General features: G+C 62.5%; 1 protein-coding gene across 1 annotated transcript in view; it reads left to right on the top strand.

The window, feature by feature from the left end:
* Nucleotides 1–18600, top strand: part of INPP5A (inositol polyphosphate-5-phosphatase A) — a 167203-nt gene that overhangs the window by 136951 nt on the left and 11652 nt on the right. Inside the window, exons 10-12 of the mRNA XM_080823170.1 lie at nt 9394–9489; nt 9620–9694; nt 16784–16857. Coding sequence (XP_080679296.1) covers nt 9394–9489; nt 9620–9694; nt 16784–16857 — 245 coding nt within the window. The remainder of the gene's footprint in view (nt 1–9393; nt 9490–9619; nt 9695–16783; nt 16858–18600) is intronic.

The raw sequence follows: 18600 nt of genomic DNA, 5'->3' as shown, positions 1-18600 counted from the left end.
GACCGTCACGTGCCGGCCGACGGGCCGTGTGTCACGAAGCTGATCACGGACGCGGCCTCCGGCTCAGCCCTGCGGGCGGCACCGCTCCGAGGGTATGTTTCCTGCCTTGCGCGGTGGCAGTTGGCAGCTGGGGCGCTCAGCTGGCCGCAGGGACAAAGAGTGACGGCCGTGCCAGGCCCTCCCGTCTCCGCGAGGCCCGGCCGCGCCCACCTGCCGTCCTTCATCCCTGACAGCGATGGGGAAGAATGTGGTTTTGGAGGCTGGTGGCCGTTTTGAAAACCAGTTACCAGGGACGGAACCCTGCCTGCGCTCAGGTGCCGGGTGGGCCCGTGGGGACCTGTCTGGGAGGGGCACCCCCCCCACTGACAGCGCCAGCCTTGGAGCGGACCGGAAGACCCTCGGCAGAGCACGCCCCCTGCGCCACGAAACCACCGAAGACCCCAGCCAAGAGGAGGGGTGCGGCCAGCTCCCCGGTGGCCAGAGCTCCGTGCCCAGATGCCAGACTTCGCTGCGGCCAGCCTCCTTCCTTCAGGGTGCCCCTGTGTCCTGGGGAAGGTGCTCCCACTTGGCCTGGAAGGGGGGTCGCCCCATCACGGCCTGGCCCAGCCTCTCCGGGTGCCCCCCAGGACCCAGCCGGCCAGAAAGGTCACTGTGCCGCCACTAAGTGCAGGAGGAAACACTGGTGGCCTCTGGTCTCCACGTAGCCTGTTGTACCAGCCATACCCCAGACACTCCGCCACCGACACGGTGCCCGCAACCCCCTGGCCGCCCCCCGACAGCCCCCGACAGCCCCCCGACAGCCCGTGACAGCCCCCGGCAGTGAGGCGGTGTTTCTGATGTGCTGTGGTGGGAGTGGCGGGTGGGAGTGGCCCAGGAGCTCTGGGCAGCCCGGTGTTCGTGAGACAGGTGGACGGGTCATGCCAGCCCACGTCCCGAGAGGCACCCGGAGAAAGCCTCGTTGCGCGTGGAGCGGTCACAGACCCGAGCCCCAACCTCTCTGTCGACTCTGCTGGTCGTGAGGGTGTCTCTTCTGAACTGGGAGCCGTGTGCACGGGCCGCGTGTCCGGGAGGCCTCCTTGCTCCGGGCGCCGCTTGTGTCTGTGGCGGCCCAGGCGGGGCTCGTGCGCGGCATGAGCTTCTCTGTGGGGCTCTTCGAGAGTCTGGTTTGAAAACAACTGATTTTCTCATTCAAATCATTACATTGATTTCATTATCGTTTCAGAAGGAAAGAGACCTCTCTCTGGTCTGCTTTGTTATAGGGCCTGTGGCATCAAGCGGAAGCAAACTGTTGTTGTTTTGGTTTTTTTTAAGATTTTATTTATTTATTTGACAGAGATCACAAGTAGGCAGAGAGGCAGGCAGAGAGAGAGGGAAGCAGGCTCCCCGCTGAGCAGAGAGCCCGATGCGGGGCTCGATCCCGGGACCCTGGGATCATGACCTGAGCCGAAGGCAGAGGCTTAACCCACTGAGCCCCCCCAGGCGCCCACAAACTATTATTCTTAATTGTTATTTTTCACTAAGAATTTAAGATGTTATTCTTAATTATGACAATTCCGGATTTCACGTGTAGGGTATTTTCTCCCAGAAAGTTTGTCTTGCAAATGTTAGCTCGTATTTCCGATTGGCAGATTGGCGTCAAAATGGTTATTCCCACAATTACAGCAAAAAGACGAGAAGAGACATTCCCCTCACCTGTGTCCTGCTGTGGGAGCTTGACTGGCTGATTCACGGTCAGGTCCGTGTTCACGAACCTGTACTGCCGTTTTCTGTGTCCCTCTCGCTTGTGCTTCCTCTGTCCCGCTCTCAGCGTCAGCGCCGCGCGTGGGGATTTTAGGACCGCGGGCTGGTGCCGAAGCTCGGTGGGGAGGCTCTCTGTCAGTCTGGGCCTGTGCTGCTGCTGGGAGGACGTGCCCCCTGCCCCCCACTTCTCCCAGGTCGGAGACCCGGTGTGTCCGTGGAAGCCCGGGGTGTTCTCAGGAGACTAAACCAAGAGCACGTGCGGTCTCCCCGGGCAGGGCCTCGTCCTGGCCCGAGCTGTGGGCGTGCACACGTCTGCTGGACGCCGGTCTGAGAGGAGCCCACGCGGCTTCCTTCCGGAACACCAGCTGCGTGGTCCCACGTGGGCTCACCACCACGGCCGGGCTTTGCCCCGTGTGCCCCGAGTGCCTGCCCTCGTGGCCCGGCTGGAGCCATCCTGGGTCTTTACGGCGTGTTGTTGTTGTGGACGAACAGTGCACGGTTGGAGACGGGGATGCTGCCCCGGCAACGGACCTGGCCGTCTTCACGGTGCCTCCTCATGACCCGCCAGCGGCCCCCCACAGGCCCCCGGGGCGCCGGCGCGCTGGGGTCCTCAGTGGCGGTGTCTCCCCAACGCTGATTAATAGGTCTCTCTCCCTTGAGAGGGCAGGGGCTTGGGGAAAACTTTGAAAGAGCGAGAGCTTGTGGGAAGGGTCTTTGAGGAGTCAGCGTCAACGGGCCAGGGGACCCCTGGGGGCGGTTGGGGGCAGGGCCTGCTGGGGCAGTGGGCACCTTTCCAGAGGGAGGACAAGACCCCGGTTGGAAGCTGCCCCCCTCGGCCTTCAGGCCCCGGCGCCGTTCAGGACCGTTCTGTGTATGAGCACAGACCAGCCTGATCCCCCAGACCAAGGGGGTCCCTACCAGGACACTCCCGTCTGTGACCCCCAGGCCCGCACCCTTTCACACGTCTCAGGAGCTGTGTGTGCCCCAGGGGATGCGTGTGCACGTCTGTGTGCACTGGGCATGCGCCCAGGTGTGGGTCAGACGTGTGTATACGTACACGGGCTGCCTATGTGTGCACACGTGTGTCCCGCATGCCCACCTGTGTGCACGCGTATGCATATGCTGCCTGCGTCCACGTGCGCACGTGCGTGCGTGCAGGACAGGGAAGGGGGCTTCTGTCACAGGCTGGGTGGGCATGTCTGTGCCTGTCCCATCTTGGGTGCCAGGATCCCAGGCGCGCTCGGCAGCCACGTCCACAGGGCCATGGCCACACCGGCTAGGGGGCAGCTGTCTGAGTGCAGTGTGAGCCGACCCCCAGCAGGGACAGGCAGAGAAGTGATGGTCGGTGGCTGAGACGCTCTTCTCCCAGCACTCTCCCTCGGACACACAGGTTAGGGGACCAAGGAGAGCTTTAAAGCCAATAGTGTCCCCTCCAGAGGCTTCTGTGGAGCGGTGGCTCCCTGTTATGACCTTCGCATGTGGTCAGGATTGGAATGGTGCCTGCGGATGCCGGTCACCAGGGAGTGTTAATCACGTGGGACCGACAGTGCTTAGCTTGTGTCCCTGGCGCGCCAGTGCGTGACCAGGGTGCTGGGGCGTCGGCTGCTCAAAACCTGGCACTTAATCCCCAGCGCCCAGCTCACAGGGAACCACCCGTGGGCCCCACTGTGGGCTCCGAAGTGCTCGCTACCCCCGGACTCTGGGCAGCGTGGGGCGCGTGCGCGGTGCTCCCCCAGGTGCGGCGAGGGCCCTTCCGGCCGGCGTCTCTAGAGGCTTGTTTGAGGCTAGCAGGTGCCGATCCACTCTGGAGCCGGCTGTGCCTTCTAGAGTCTTTCAAAAACTTTAATTTTAAAAGGTAATGATTTTCCACTAACTCGCGTGAAGGAGAACCTGTTAGAAATGCTTCCTCTTCTTTGGTCACTGCTGCGTAAAGGCGTCTGCGGGGACTGGTACATGTAGGAGTTGGCCGGAGTCACGGAACAGCACGAACAGTGGGACGGGGAGCTTCTGCCCCGCCCGTGGTCGGCCGATGGTTCTCAGGTAAGGGCTCTTGGTGCAGTTTGCAGGGTCCTCACGGCACTCACAGCTGAGAGACGGGATGCGTGTGGCACCCCAAGGATGCCCTTGTGGGGATGGGCAGCAGAGTGCCCCAGGGCTGGGGACAGCTCATGGCTGCGACCCGAGGGCCAGCCGTCGGCCTCGGTCTGGCTCCTGCTGGACGCGCGGCACGGAACCGGCGACCACACTCTCCTTAGGAGCTGCGCGCTCGTCTCACCCAGACGGGAAGGAGAGGCTGGTCCGAAGGGGGCTCGAACCCATCGCTGATCGGTGCCCGCACCTCAGCTGCTCCGTCCTGAGTGTCCTCGGTCCCGTGGAGAGGCCTGGGTGAAGCCGGCAGGCGGAGCTGCGCAGGCCGCTCGGGGCCAGGGTCTCTTATCCGTCAAGAAGCAGCCGCTCCTAGCAGATGGGTGGCGCCCGGGCTCGCGCCTGGGACCTGCTCTCAGACGGGGCAGAGACAGCTGCGCTGTTTCCTGGGCGGGAAGTCCGCAGGAGCACAGAGTTCGGGGCCACCTGAGAAGGCCGCACGGGGCACCTGCCTGTCTCCCGGCGCATGGCTCTGCCCGCCTCTTGGACGGCAGAGGCCGGCTTATCACTGCGGCCCCAGCTCCCCACTCTGTGCTGTGGCCAGACCTGCTTCCGGCGGCGTCTGCAGCCCTTTCCCGGACGCCGGTCATGGGCTGGCTGCGTCCCTTTATTCCGGAGTCCCCCCCAAGAGTACGGCATCGCTCCCACTTTGTTGTGGTGTTTCGTCAGGAGGGTCCCGGGAGGGTGGCACAGGGTCCCACGGCTGGTCCTGGGCAGCACTGGGGCCGCACCCCCGGTCCTCGTGGTCAGATGGCTCTGGTCCTCCTCCCAAGTCTGGGATCAAGGAGGCCCGTCCCTCAGCCTCCCCATGCCCTCGGGCCATCTGCTGGGCTCCCTGCTTCCTTGGCTCCTCTGTTTAAGCCTGGAGATGTCGTTTTCAGGGCCATTTCTCCTGCAGGCTTTTCTGTCGGCCTTTCCGGAGTCGGCCCCGCAAGCATCTGTGGCTGAAATTAGGCTGGAGCCTTTGTTTGCAATCTCACGCTCTCGGAGGGCCTGCGTGTCGTTCTGCGGAGCCGTCGGGATGAAAGCCCACAGCAGGGTCCCGCCTCCCGGGAAGGGCATGAACGATGGGGAAATGTGTCCTCAAGCCCACCCACCCGTTGGCGGAGGCCGGACCACGAGTCAGTAGGGACCCTTCCTCTGTCCTCCCTGGGCACGCGGCGAGGGGCAGGGCTCAGGGATTCTCCCTCCTGCGTCCTCCTTTCTCCTCTGTCCTCCCTGGGCCGCCTTCACTAGTCCGCCTGAAACCCTTGTAGCCCAGGGAGTGTTTCAGGTGGACGAGTGAAGAGAATCTTCCTCCTCCCTCTTCCTCCTTCCCTCTCTGGGTCGATGTCTGGGACACGAAGACACACTGCTCAGCAATCACACATCTCCTCCAGAGGGGTTCTTCCTCTCTGGGAGCGGGAGGCACGTGAACAGCTAAAGCCCAGGGTTAGCTCGGACATCCGGAGCGTGCCCACGGGCGGCCTGGCAGGAGAGGTCAGATGAGGGTGTCCCGTGTCCACGTGTCCACGCCATGGGGACTGTGAGGCTCTCACGGGCCCCAGTGCCTCCTCCAGGGGTCCTGGTTTGAAAACAGAGGAAAGCCTACTTCCTGTGGCTGTAGCCCTAATTCCTTAAGAATTCGTTCCAGTGTTTTACTTGAAGCTGCCTCTGCTGTGTCTGGACGTGGGGCCCAGGCTGGCTTGGGGGCTCACTTCCGATCTGTTGAATGTGGCCCTGCGTGGAGGGAAGGAAACCAGAGCCCATCCCGAGGACGATCCGGCCCAGGCTTCCTGGTCTGTGCCCTGCACGTCAGACAGGCTGCGGACGTCTGGCCGGCTGGTTTTCGTGGCTGACCGAAGCCGGGATTCGACCTTTCCCCACCTCTTTGTGCGGCCCTGGGGGAGGGACAGCGACCCTGAGACAATGGCCCCGCTCACCCCTCCGGAAAGCTCTGCTCCGGGCCAGACAGGGAGCGTCTGGTGTCCTCGAGGCGCCGGCCATGCGTCGGGAGCCCCTTCCCCAGGTACGGATTTGGGACGGCTTTGCTGGAGCCAGTGGCCAGGTCCGGAAGGCGCAGGGATGAATTTGCTTGTGCGTCCCTGGGTGCTCCTTGTGCTCTGGGCAGGAGGCACCGTCTTCCAGCCTTCTGACCGTTTCCAGAGGAGCTGGACCTCAGAATGCTTCTGGAAGGTCAAGCCGTGTAGACCGTCTGCTAAGACCCTTCTGGGTGCCCGTGGCCCTCAGTGGGGACCTGGCCGTCACTGACAGGTGGGCTCAGTTGCAGGAAGGGGGTTCACGCTCCACAAACAGGTGACTCTGCATCAAAACTTAGAGATAGGATGTACGGACTGCCAGGACCTGGGACGTGGGCAGTGAAAGGGTGTCCCAGGAGCAGGGGCGCATTCCCGGCATGAGGACCCACGTTCCCGGGAGCTTAGTTCTGCTTCTGCGGCCACAGTGGCCGCCATGGCTCTGGCCCAGGCTCTGGGGAGGGGGTGTCACGGGCCCCAGTGAAGAGCCTGCTGACCCCAGGCTCGCCCCGACCCAGCCCTTACTGCATCCGGAACGGTCCTTCCCCGTGCCGTGACCCCGAGTGCATCCGAACTTGCAGAGCATGTGTGGGCCTGGGGGGTGAGCCTGGGGGGTGGGCTTCTTCCAAGCCTGAGGGAGACCAGACCCCTACCTGCTCCGGTGGGGACGTCTCCTGACTGGCAGGAGAGCGCAGCCAAACTCGGGTTCCCAGCCCACACGGGCCTCGTGGACGGAGGCGGGACTCCCCATTCCTGGGGCACCGTTCGAACAAGGAGACTTTCAAACTCTGGTTAAAGCTGCCTTTCCTGGACCTGTCCCTGGTGGGGTCTTTCACATGGACGTTCACGTGTGTTTGATCTCTGTGCCTGTCACCAGCACAGCCTGGAGCGCACCCTGGGAAACTCCGGGACGTGCTTCCTGACAGGCACATCTCCCCCAGCTGCCCCCAAGTCAGGCTTTGTCCAATAAGACCTAGAAGGAAACTCGAACCCAGGACGCTCCGGACCCACCCGGCCCAGCACCAGCGTCCCTGGGAGGCCAGGCGCTCCTTGACCCCTGCAGCTCTGTCACCTACGTGGTAGGTGTCGGTCAAGCCCGTGCGTGCCCTGCAGTGGGGACGGAGCCCCGCCGGCTCACCATCCACGCTGCTGGGGACCACGGTCCCTTCTCTGTGCCGCGGAGGGTACACGGTGGGGTCTGCGAGACCGCACCTTGAAGAGCCGGCCGCTAGGGTCCGGAGGTGCTCATGCCTTCGGTCAAGATTTGCACCGTGGGGGGGCAGCGGTGGCCGTTCAGTGGGGGCACTGGGACAGACTTCGCTGCTGGACAGGCAGGGCCCGCGGTGGCTTTGTGTCCATCACGCTGTGGCTGTCAACCTCAGGGTCTGCAGAAAACCCCGGAAGTAGCCCTCTGGGCCGACAGTGGGGCCCTGGTCCTGGGGCACCCCGTCCAGCAGCCTGCCTCAGAACCGACCCGGACTGAGAAGAAACCCAGGAATTTCACTGTCCACACAACAGGTGGACAGCCTCGGGGACAGCGGTCCTGTGAAATTCCAGGACAAAAACCTGGCGCTCCAAGTGCCAAGAAGATGAGGTGGGGGCTGTCTATCTGCTGCCCTCCGTGCGGTGCTGGTAACGAAATACATCTCAGATGGCTCTTAAAAAATAGCATTTGGGGTATTTTTTTCTCCTTTCAAAAGAAAAATCCCTTCCGTAAGTAGGCGAGCGGAGAGGCCCGGCCTGCGAGTTTCTGCATGACTGGGCATGACTGGGTTGAAAGCAGAGACGGGCGGAGGCCGGGCCGCTGGGGCCTGATCTCTTCTTTCCCGCTGGGAACTGGGTGGCTGGGGGGGGGGGGGGGGGGTGCGGACACCGAGCTGCAGCGCGGGCGCCTCTCCCAGCCCCCAGGCTGATCGCATGTTTATCCTTTGGGAGCCTGCCTGAAATGGCTAAATAAAGCAATTTTTTAAAAAGTTTCTAGCGGACGCCTTTGGGAGAGGCAGCAAGGGTCCGCGCAGCGCGTCCCGGAGCGGCCACAATGGCCGTCTGCCGCCCAGCCCTCCCCCATCCACGGAAGCGCTTAAGCCACTTAGCGCATTAGCATCTGGATGGCGCAGGCCCTCCGCGGGCGCAGGGGTGGGCAGGGCGGGCGCCTCTGCCCCGGATTGTCCCTGTGCTTGTTCTAATCCGCGCTGCTTGAAGGCGGCCAGACTGATTTGTGACACATGAGTCCAAAAGCCACGTCGGGCCTTGACCCGCTTAGCTCCTCTGTGCTCTGAATGTCAATGGCCTGTCGTGGAGGACGCGTCGGGGACTGTGGCCGCTGCCTCCCCTGTCCCACACCGGGCGGGGCCGACCCCGGGGAACCCGGCCTGTGGCCCCGCAGGTCCTTGTGCAGGGGGGGTCTCCGCTGCACCCGGGCCCGCCCGCCCGCCCTCCCCGGGGTCAGGGGCTCCTGACAACTTCACAAGGGCCCTGAGAGGAGGTTTTTGAAAAGTCAGAATTCGTTTTCTAAACTCAGGCCGTCATCCTTACAGAAGAGCTCTGTCGAGGTGTGGTTCACACCAGCCTCGGTCCCCGGCGGCCTCTGCCTGCTCTTTCTCGACGTTTCGTGTGCATCGACCCTGGTCCCCTGTGGCCTTTCCTTAAGGAAAGAGTTTTGTCATCAGCAGGGGTGGGGGCCCCCTTCCCGCGTCCGTCCTCGCCGGTCCGGCCGCCGATCTGCCTTCTCCCGGCTCTGCTGTTGTCCGGGGGCCTCTTTGTGTTTCCTTCCCAGAGTCGGAGCCGGCTTGCTGCCCGGGGCCCCTGCTCGCCCCGCCTGTTGGCTCCCGCCCCAGCCTTTCCCGCCTCACTCCCAGTTCCGACTGGAGGAATTTTCTCAACAAACCTGGACCGAATTTAGTTTGTAGTCCTGCTCGCCGTGAACTGGGCCGTGTGGACCACCCCAGCTGTGTGGCTCTGGGACTGTCCGGCTGTCCCTGCTCCCGCGTCCCTCTCCTTGCCTGTCCAGCTGTTACCTCCCTCGGCTGGTTGGGGTCTCTACTCCTGGAACCCAGTGTGACCTCTGTTCTCCCTGGTGTGGCCTTTCCGGTCCTGCCCCACTACCCACCTGGGGCAGATCTCATGGCAGTGTGTCTCCAGCCTGCCCCGGGGACAGCATGAGGCGGCTCTGACTTCCCCGCCCCTCCCCTGCACGGGCCTGTCCTCAGGGCCGCCCCAGCAGGCCGTCCCGGGTGGGAGCTGAGCCAGCTGCCGGGCTGCTCGGGAAGCAGAGGTGGGCGCGGAGGCCGGGGCCCGCTCGGTTGTGCAGCCCTTGCTCACGTCCTGCCCTGGCCAGTGTGCCCGTCACGCTCCTGCTGCCGTGCGGGCCGGTCCGCGGTCCCTTTATGTGGCGGCATCAGGGAGGGAGACCGGGAAGAGTGCGGGTCGCATGCAGGAGACACAGGCTGTGGGCGCCTCTCCCGGGACTGAGGCTTGTCTGTGTCACCCGCAGACTCTCTGCACAAAGGCCACGATGCAGACGGTGCGGGCCGCTGACACCAACGAGGTCGTGAAGCTGATATTCCGTGAGTCGGACAACGACCGGAAGGTAAGCGAACCGGGAGCTGTGGGCTGTGACCGCAGCAGGCCCCTGTGGCCATCCGGCGTCGGGGAGGGAAGGGACACCGCTTGAGGAGTGGCCCGTTCCGCCCACGCTGACGGCCACGTTCATTTCACAGGTGATGCTTCAGCTGGAAAAGAAACTCTTCGACTACTTCAACCAGGAGGTTTTCCACGACAACAACGGCACCGCGGTGAGCTCTGCCACCAGATGCCCGCAGGCGCCTGGGCCCCCCGGGCCACGCACCTGCAGCTGGGACAGCCGCCCCCCCAGCCCTGTGTCTGGTCGGTGGGCAGCATGGGGGACCCTCCGTGTGGGAGGTGGGACGCTCAGGACCCAGGCACTTGGGGCGGCTGACAGAGGCCTGGGCTCCGTGTGCACGTCTGACATGTGTGCACATGTGTGTGTGCTTGTATACACGTGTGTGTGTGTTACTGTGTGCATGCGTGTGCACATGTGAGTGTGCATGTGTGCCAAGGGAACTGTGTGCTGGTTGTGACCTGGTCCTGTGGAAGCCGCTTCTCCGGAGCCACTGCCGGGCTGGCCGTCGAGAATCTGGAGATGCAGCGTGGGGCCGCCACGTTCACCGTAGATTTGGGCCTGTTTGAGTGTGTTTCTGGGGTGTCTAGTCATGCGGTAGCAGCGTACCGGTGGATGAACAGTTCACGTGTGATGTCCCTGCTGTGGCCAGTCCCAGGCTACGAGGGGACGCCTCCTGACCCTAGGGCCCCGGACCGCAGGGTACAGAGGCGGGTCCTAGGTGGCACCTGCCGAAAAGGGGAGGCTTCCCTGAGGGCGGGCGCCCCAGCGGGGGGGGGGACAGCTGAGCGTGCCTGCTGCCCAGCCCCGCCGTGCGGAGGCTCTGTGCACAGCTGTGTCCCCTTTCCATCTTCCAGTCACCTCACGCCCTACAGCTGGCCTCCGCGTCCCCAACACTCCTGTCACCCACCTCGAGAACACTTTTTTCCACAGCCTGGACTTCATGCCCCGCCCCTGCCATCCCTATGCTCACCTCTTTGCCTCTGGGAGCCCCAGCTTGGTCTTGTTACCCCTGCCCTGAGGCCCCGGCCGTGCTGAGTGCTCTGCAGCTGTGCCTCAGTTTCCAGTCCGTGTGTGGGAGGATCCCTCTGGTCCGAGGGCAGGGGGGCACTGGCAGGTGTCCCACCGGGCAGCGGACTCTGTCAGTCCTGTGTCCCTCCTTCAAACCAATGGCCAGGAACTGCATTCCCGCCTCCATGCGCCTGTCCACTCCTTCCTCCACGGCCCTGTGTCCTCACCGAGTCGGTGTCGGCTACCCCGGGGCCACTGCATCTCCCTCGCTGCACGCGCCCCATCAGTGTACCCCGAGCCTGGGGCCCAGCCTGGGGCTTGTCATGTGCACAGAGGGTCAGGCCTCCGCCCCGAGCCCTTAGCCACTTCCCATGGACCTCAGGTGGGCCCGGAGCCTGCTCCGGGCTCCTAGGCCTCGCTCACTGCTCGGCTCTCCCTGTCCACCCCTCAACCCTGGTCAGGGCACTGGGCTGACTCTGCCCCGGCAGATGCTCTGACCTGCCTTACCTGCCCATCCCACCATCCCGTCCCGGTGGGCACTGCCCTTTGGCCCTGGCCAGTTCACATCTCACGTCCTCGGGGCCTCAGACCCTGGCAGGGCTGACTCTCGGCCTGTGTCCCCAGCAGCGCCTGGCTCAGCACGCGGGTGCTTACAGCCCTGCCCACTTCCCTCACGGGAGGCGCTAGCACAAGGACTTGTCCTACCTGCTGTCCACGCCAAGGAGCGCAGCGGCCTGGTGATTTCAGGGCCTGAGCACTCGGGGTCCAGGCGAGCCCAAGGGGCAGGTTTGGGGACAGGACTGTTCAGGGGGCACTGGCTGCAGGCAAAGTGCCCGGGAGACTGTCTCTGGGCAGCCGTGTGACTTTCTGAACTGGGAGGAAGAGTGGGTGTTCTGGGCCACTAGTGCAGAGGCGGCTCCCTGACGTGGGGGTGCAGTGAGGCCACCAGGACTACAACAGAGGGGAGAGCAGTGCTCACGGGAGTGACACTGGGCAGCCAGGGCCTGGAATGTTCCAGAAGGAGCAGAGCGTGGGGGAGCCGGGCATGCTGTGGGGTCTGAGCCAGGGAGGTGCAGGGCGGCCAGGGAGAAGTTGTACTACGTTCTGGAAACGGGGAGCCAGGGCACACGGACCCGCAGTCACAGTCTTCGTCTGTCAGCGTCCGGGCAAAGCGTGTGCTACCACCATCAGAAATAACAAAGCCGTCGCCGCTGGACATGGCGGTTCGTATTTCTGTGTTGAATTTTTTTAAGATGGAGGGAAATTAGTTTGAATGCTCGGGAGACCGCGGGAGCTTCGTTCAGAGGCGGAGAAACTCGGTACAGAGTTACAGAGTAGATTTCCACGTGGCTGTTTGGGAAGGACCCATGTGCCCCTTTGTTGTGTGTCCAGAACCTCACTCGGCGGAATTGTGCCCGGCCTGGCGCCTTCCCAGGGGGTCTGTCGCGGCTTCTCAGCTCCTGCTGCTGCCGCTGCCGCTGCGGTCCCGGGCGCTCAGTGCGTTCAGGGACGCCTCGCAGGGTCACGCTGGCGCGCGCTCCGCACCCCTGGCCGCGACCTCACACGTTGAAAAGCGGCCTCCACGTCCGTCACGCACAGGAAGCAGGGTCGTCCGCGGCGGCCACGGGGACAAGATAAATGGTGTGACGAGCCGTGTCACCTCGGTGGTGAGACACGCAGCCCCACGGCCACCGGAACAAAGTGCCCATCCGCAGGATGGATGTGTCCGCGCCAGACGCAGCCCCAAAATCCATCGCGCCCTTCATCAAGCCCCGGTCTTGTACCCGTCTGACAGAAATTTAATTCAAGCTGGCTTCTGGAAATAATTATTGTATTTTAAGAGTAGTAATCATTGGCCGGGACATGATTGAATGTGTCCATGCCTATTGACTTTTTCTATGATTTATAGCTTTGTTTAGTCGATATTCCCATCGAAATTGTATAATTAATTATAAGTGTGGCTGTCAGGGCGGCAGGATGGAGTGCCCTGGTGAGGATTTGGAGAGATTAAATTTTCCTTGGCTGTCCCAGGGCAGGGCTCGGGGATCTTCACAGCACTTGGCCTGTTGGATAGAGATGTTTTCTGTGTGTTTAGCAACTGCTCTAGCTCAAGGAACATTGATTTTCTGGGCTGCTTTTTCTTTATCAGCGTGGTGTCTCTGCGGTAGCAGTGGAATTTGTGCAGCTGGGACAGCTCCTGACAGATACACATGATCAGCCGCCGCTTTGTCATTGTCTACACACGCCCGGTGCCACCGTTTTTCACTTTGTAATCAAGAAGAATGTTTAAGATACATGGGAAATTGGTTATCACGTTTCTGAAAAATCTCAAAGAGAAACAAATTATCGTTTCAAGAGAAATGCAACATAATTTCTAATCAGGAACCTCTCTCACAGCTGGAGTTGGCCCCAGGGGTCGCACCCCCTCCCCCTACCCCCACAGTTCTCACGGAGCTCGGGGTGCCGTCCCCCCGCACCCTGGCCGCCGGGCCTGGCACCCGATGGGCCGGCTCGGGGGGGCGGGGTGTGCGCACGTGTTTCCAGGCCGTGCCACCTGAGGAGTGTCTCTCTGTTTCCGGGCAGGGGCTTGGAGCCGTGGGAATGCGGGCTGGGGTGTGGGTGTGATGCCGGACAAGCCCGGGAGGAGGGCCCTTACTGACAGGGACCTACCCCAGACGCCTGGGTCCTCACCAAAGTGGCTCTGTTACTGTTTTAGCAGCTGGAACATTCACACCCAAGCCAGATATTTACCGGCTTTAATGTTCCTCTACACCCTTTGCCAGTAGGAGCGTGGTGGGGTCCAGATGGCCCCCTCCCCAGGTGCTGCTGCTGCCCGGGGCCAGGCTGGCTGGTCAGACGCGCTGTCCTTGTCTCACTGGCAGAGCAGTCCCTCCCGCTCTCAGCCACACCGATGGCTCCCGCCAGAGTCTCCAGATTCTCTCGTGGCTGCGAGGTCGCGCTCGCTGGAGCGTGTGCGGGCACGGTAGTGCAGGTTCCTCATGACCCCAGCCAGCGGCTTCTGTGATGAGCAGCTCCGGACCGCACCAAGCCTCACCTGTATTCCAAAACCACGTCACGCGGATGCCACCCATGTGGACGCCCTGTGGCAGGATCTGGCCGCGAGGTGGCACAGGGCCCAGGGAGGCTAACGGGGTCCCTTTCTGAGGCTGCACAGGACACAGGAATGGTCAGTAGGTGAGCAGTGAAAGCCTCGTGCTCACACGGTGTGCTCACGAGCACCCAGGCACACACACACAGAGCCAATGTCCGTGTGCAGTCACGTCCCCCTCCAGCCCCTCTCAGTGTCCCCAGGACTGATTGTGGGGACCCGGGAACCCTCCACGGTTGCCCCTTGGGTCAGATACATAGTGGAGTGTAGGTGGACAGCATCCTCGTGGTCAGAAATGTATCAACACAAGAGAACACACGTGTGCATGTGGGTGAATGACGCCCGTGGCAGTGAGGACGGTGGGCCCCTGTCCTCGTGCAGAGCGTGCAGAGCAGCGGAGGGCTTGGCCCGCAGCTGGGAGGCAGTGGTGTCTCCTTTAGGGACAGTGGTGTTGTGGGTGGCAGCAGGTGACATCTCGCCATGAGGGTAGAAGAGCCCCTTTCCGAGGAGGATCCGGGCACAGTGGTGTCTCGTTTCCCGAGGGGAATTTATAAACCATGTTTGGATTTCTGTCAGAGTTCTGGGCTGCTAACTGGGTGCTGCTCGGAGCCAGGCCCCTTCTGGGTGCTGGATGGACACAGATGCCCAATGGGGCTCGCAGGCTGTTGGGGACAGGAGAGGGTCCAACGCAAGTGAGTCTAGAGGCCGAGCCCCACAGGAGGGGCGCCCAAGGTGCAGGGACCGTCCCCTCCAGCCCAGGCTCCGGGAGGCACGCTGCAGCCGCCGTGGAGTTGGGGCCTCAGAGACACCTCGGGTTATCCCCGGGTTCCTTCCAGGTGCAAGGAAGAGAGCATAGGGGTTACGTTCTGAGGATTTGTACTTGAGTGCCTGGCCCCTCGCCTGCGTTTCTCGTACCCAGAGGCCGTCAGATGGAGGGCACGCAGCACGTTCCCTGTCTCCCAAGGGGAGGTCCCGGGAGGCAGGCCTGCGGTCCAGAGCCAACAGAGAGGGTACGCCCTTGAGAGCGCTGAGCAAGGGCCGGAATAATTGGTAGGAAACGTAAACCAAGTATGTTTCCAAGGGTTGGGAACACGGAAGAATCAGAAGCCAAACACACGCCCGGAAAGAAACAAGCAGGTCGGAGGCGCGCGGAACCTCCGGAAATGCTGCCGCGCAGGTGAAGTCCCGGTGGGTGAATTAGTGGCGGGCCCACGGCGGGCGCCCAGTGTGTTGGGGGCGGCACCCGGAGCAGGAGGCAGGGATGGGGTGGCGCGTAGCGCCTCGCTGGGAGAGGCCACATGTGGCAAGCTAATGTTGGAACCACAGGAGACAAGTCCTCAGGACCAGGACGTGTCCACGCGGGACAGCAGGACACCAGATGGAAAGAGAGGATGTGACCTAGAGCAGCGGAGGCCTGTGACAGGTCACCGTGCCAGTGGGACACTGGCGCCAGGCAGCAACACAGTGACCCAAGGGAAAAGCCATGAGGATGGGTGGCCACAGTGGTGTGTGGAAGAGGCAGGCACGTGCACAAGCAGGCCCCTGGGACGCCACCGGTCCACGATGTGACCGCCATGGGACAGCAGGGGCCTTGCGGCATCTTGGTCTCTGCAATGCTGCATTTGTTTGAGCGTCCAAGCTGGATTTGGGAGAGACGGGAGGTGCGCTGACTGCTGCGAGTGAAGCCCGATTTGTGATCCTGCCGGAGGAAGCCGCCCTCAATGTTTCCGCTAAGCCTCTGGTCACCATGGCCACACTTTTCCTCCCGATGCTCGCAGGGCTCCTTCCCGGAAGCCCTGGAGCCTGACCTCGGGCAGGTGGGTTCCTCTTCTCAGCCCTTGTTGGTCACAGCCACACAGTACAGCAGCCCCCCATGTCCACAATGCCCGATCGGAGCACGTCTCCCTTCTGGGAAGGCTGAGAATTCGAGCCCCAGGGTGATCTAGGTAAGAAACACGTTATCGGCATGTGTGTGCACGTCAGTGCAAGTACACACATACGTGTAAATGTACACGTAGCTGCGGGACCTGCTCAGGTCCCCACACACACTCGGGTGCATCTCTCCTCCTAGAGATTTCCTCTCCATCCCCAGCCCCAGCCGAAGACCTGACTCAGGAACTTGCCCGAAGCAGTTTGGCCTGGAGCCCTCCCTGGAGCTAGAGGCTCCCCTGGGGGCAACAAGGCCATTTGGTGCCATGAAAGCCAAGACCCTGTGCACCCCCCTGTGCCTCCCCTCCCCCTGCAGGCCCTCCACCCCATGTGGCCCCTACCCGCCCTGCACCCCCTGGGGTCCCCCAGTCCTGTGCTCATCGGGGCAGCGCTGAGCAGCTCCACACCAGCGGATGTGAGCTCACGAGTGCCGCGGTGGGGTCCAGGCTCCCAGCCCCTGGCACCCGAGCTTCACCAGGCAGGTCTAAGGCTCTTTGTAATTTGTGTCTGTGAGTGTCCGGGATTGTGCAGGAACGTGTGTGAGGTCCCATCTGGTGTGTACGCAAGAGAATTCATTTACCCTCCCAACGCACAGACCCGTTCTTCTGTTGCACACTCGCACTGTTTCTCCTCTGAGCCACGCCAGGGGAGCACCGGGGTTCCGGGGTGGAGTGTGCTGTGTGTGGGTGGTTTGCATGGCAGCCGGCCACACAGGTCACTCCCATGTGCACTGAGCTGCTGAGCTTCACACCGGGCTTACTGCTGGAGTCCTGGAGGCCGTTTTTAGTCCTACCGCCCTGCGAGGTTGACCTTGCACACTTTCTTAGCGTGGGCAGGAGTGAGAGCCATGTCCGTTCTGGAGGTCAGTGCCTTGGTGGGAGGGTGCTGCTGTGTCTGCTGCCCCTTGTGGTTTTGGCAGAGGACGGTGGCCCTGTGTGGGCCGTCAGCCATGGGCAGTGGGGCTGGAGTCCCCATGTGGTCTCCCAGGCAGAAGGGCGTACCAGGTGCCCACGGATCTCCCCAGGGACACGAATGGGCAGCTGTTGGCAGGGCTGCCCACAGATGGCCCAGTCGGTGTGCCGGGCGTTTTGCTGGAAGTTCTGGGGGTCTCTGCTGCACATAGACCCCCAGAGACTCTCCGTGTCCCCAGTGAGCGGACCCAGGTGACCTCGTTTTTTCTCTTTCTTTCTTCAGCTCTTGGAGTTTGACAAAGAGCTGTCCGTCTTTAAGGACAGACTGTATGAACTGGACATCTCGTTCCCTCCCAGGTAAGGAGCGCCCACTTGCTAGATGAGCAGGTAACTTTTCTCCTTTCGGGGGACCTGTGTGCACCTGTGCAAACCACACCTACTCCCACCCTTTCCACGACCCAAAGACCACCACCCAAGAGCAATAAGCGATTCTCTTAAAAAAAATTTTTTTTTAAATATGCAAAGTACGCCTTCTCAGTTTAGCACTGGGGCCCCGAGAGCTCTGGGCCCTGGGTCTCTCGGGGAACGTCAGGATCTGGGCAGTCTCTGAGTCGGCGGTGGGATCTGGGTGGCTTTTCTCAGGTGTGGAAGCTTTTCTGGGCTTTCCTCTGGTGTTTACAGAATCTTGCGATCTGCAGCAATGACAGCCCGTTCCCTCAGAGCAGCCTGGCGGACGCGGCCCCGCCGGCGCCCAGGGTCTTAGAGGGCCTGGGGCAGAGAGGAGCCGGCAGAGGGGACCTGGGGAGCTGCGGCTGGACCGGGGGCTCAGCCAGCCTCTGTCACTGGGGCGGCCGTGCCAGGCATTCTGAGGAGGGCACTCAAGGACACGGAGGCCCTATCACGGGACTCCTCCCCGCTCCTCCCCGCTCCTCCCCGCTCCTCTCTCCTTTTTTAGATCCTGGGTGGAAATTCTCATCACTCCGGCATGTTCCGGGAAACTGTAACACAGGCACGGGAGTGTCTTAGGGGACACGGGGCACCCTGTCATCAGACAGAACAGCTCTGCTCCTAGAACAAGCTCAAAACCAGACGGTCTTTCATGCTCCGTGAGGGGCCCCCATCCCTGGGCCACATTCAGCAGTCACATGTGTGAAGGCTGGCAGAGGACCCCCCAGTCCAGCTGCTCGTGGGCATGGGCTGGTGCCCCTCTGACCTCAGGGTCCAGGCTCTGGCCAAGGGGGCTGCAGTGTGAGTTGTAGGGGGGAGAACTGGTAGGGACTGTGAGTCTGGGACAGCCGGGAACACAGCAGGACCAGAGGCGCATCCCCAGTGGTTCCCATCCACGGACTGACCAAGAGTGTCCCCCTCGGAGCCCCAACCGTGCTTCACAGGTCATCACCTGCAGTCAGACGCACGTCAGGTCTGCCTGAGGTCCAAAGAGGTTCTGAGGGTTTGTGAGACCGCCCCTCCCTGGGTGTGGTAGGCCGGATGCCCTGAATGGCAGCCCCTGTTGGAAAAACTTGAGGATCTCCTTTTCGGGCTTTGCTGAGCTGGAGAGGACGGAGGCCTGGGGAACCCCCTCGGGCAGAGGCTATGACCCTATGGACACTTGGACCCTGCGGTAGCATCTGCTTCTCGAGTTTCTCTTAAACCCGCCACCTTGCGTGTCACTTGGGCACAGACCACGGAAGATGCCAGCAGGACGTGGTCAAGGCCGGAGCCTGCGGGGCCTGGTGGCCAGTGCCCCAGGGGGTGCGAGCAGCAGGCCCGCCGCCGACACGGGCAGCAGAGAGACCCACCTACCTACACCCGAACCCGTCAAGAGTCTGGAAGGGCAAGTTAGCCCTCACCCACGTCGGGTAATGGGGTCCTGGCTCGGGGGTCCCTGGACTGATGTTGTCTGGTGAAGAAAGCCCAGGCCTCCCTGGGGTGGTGGCGCTGACTTAGCCACGGCCGTGAGACTCTGCCTACTTGTCAGGTCCTTTGCGCCCCCGGACAAGAGAAGCGCTGACCTGGCGCCATGGGGGAGGCGCTCGAGAGAGCTGCCTGTGTGTGCTGGGCGTCAGGGTACCTCCGACCGCCGCCGGGTGGGCTGTACGC

The sequence above is a fragment of the Martes martes genome (assembly GCF_963455335.1).
Source record: "Martes martes genome assembly, chromosome: 14".
NCBI lineage: Eukaryota > Metazoa > Chordata > Mammalia > Carnivora > Mustelidae > Martes > Martes martes.
The sequence above is the reverse complement of the archived record's forward strand: the minus strand, read 5'-3'. Positions and strand labels throughout refer to the sequence as shown.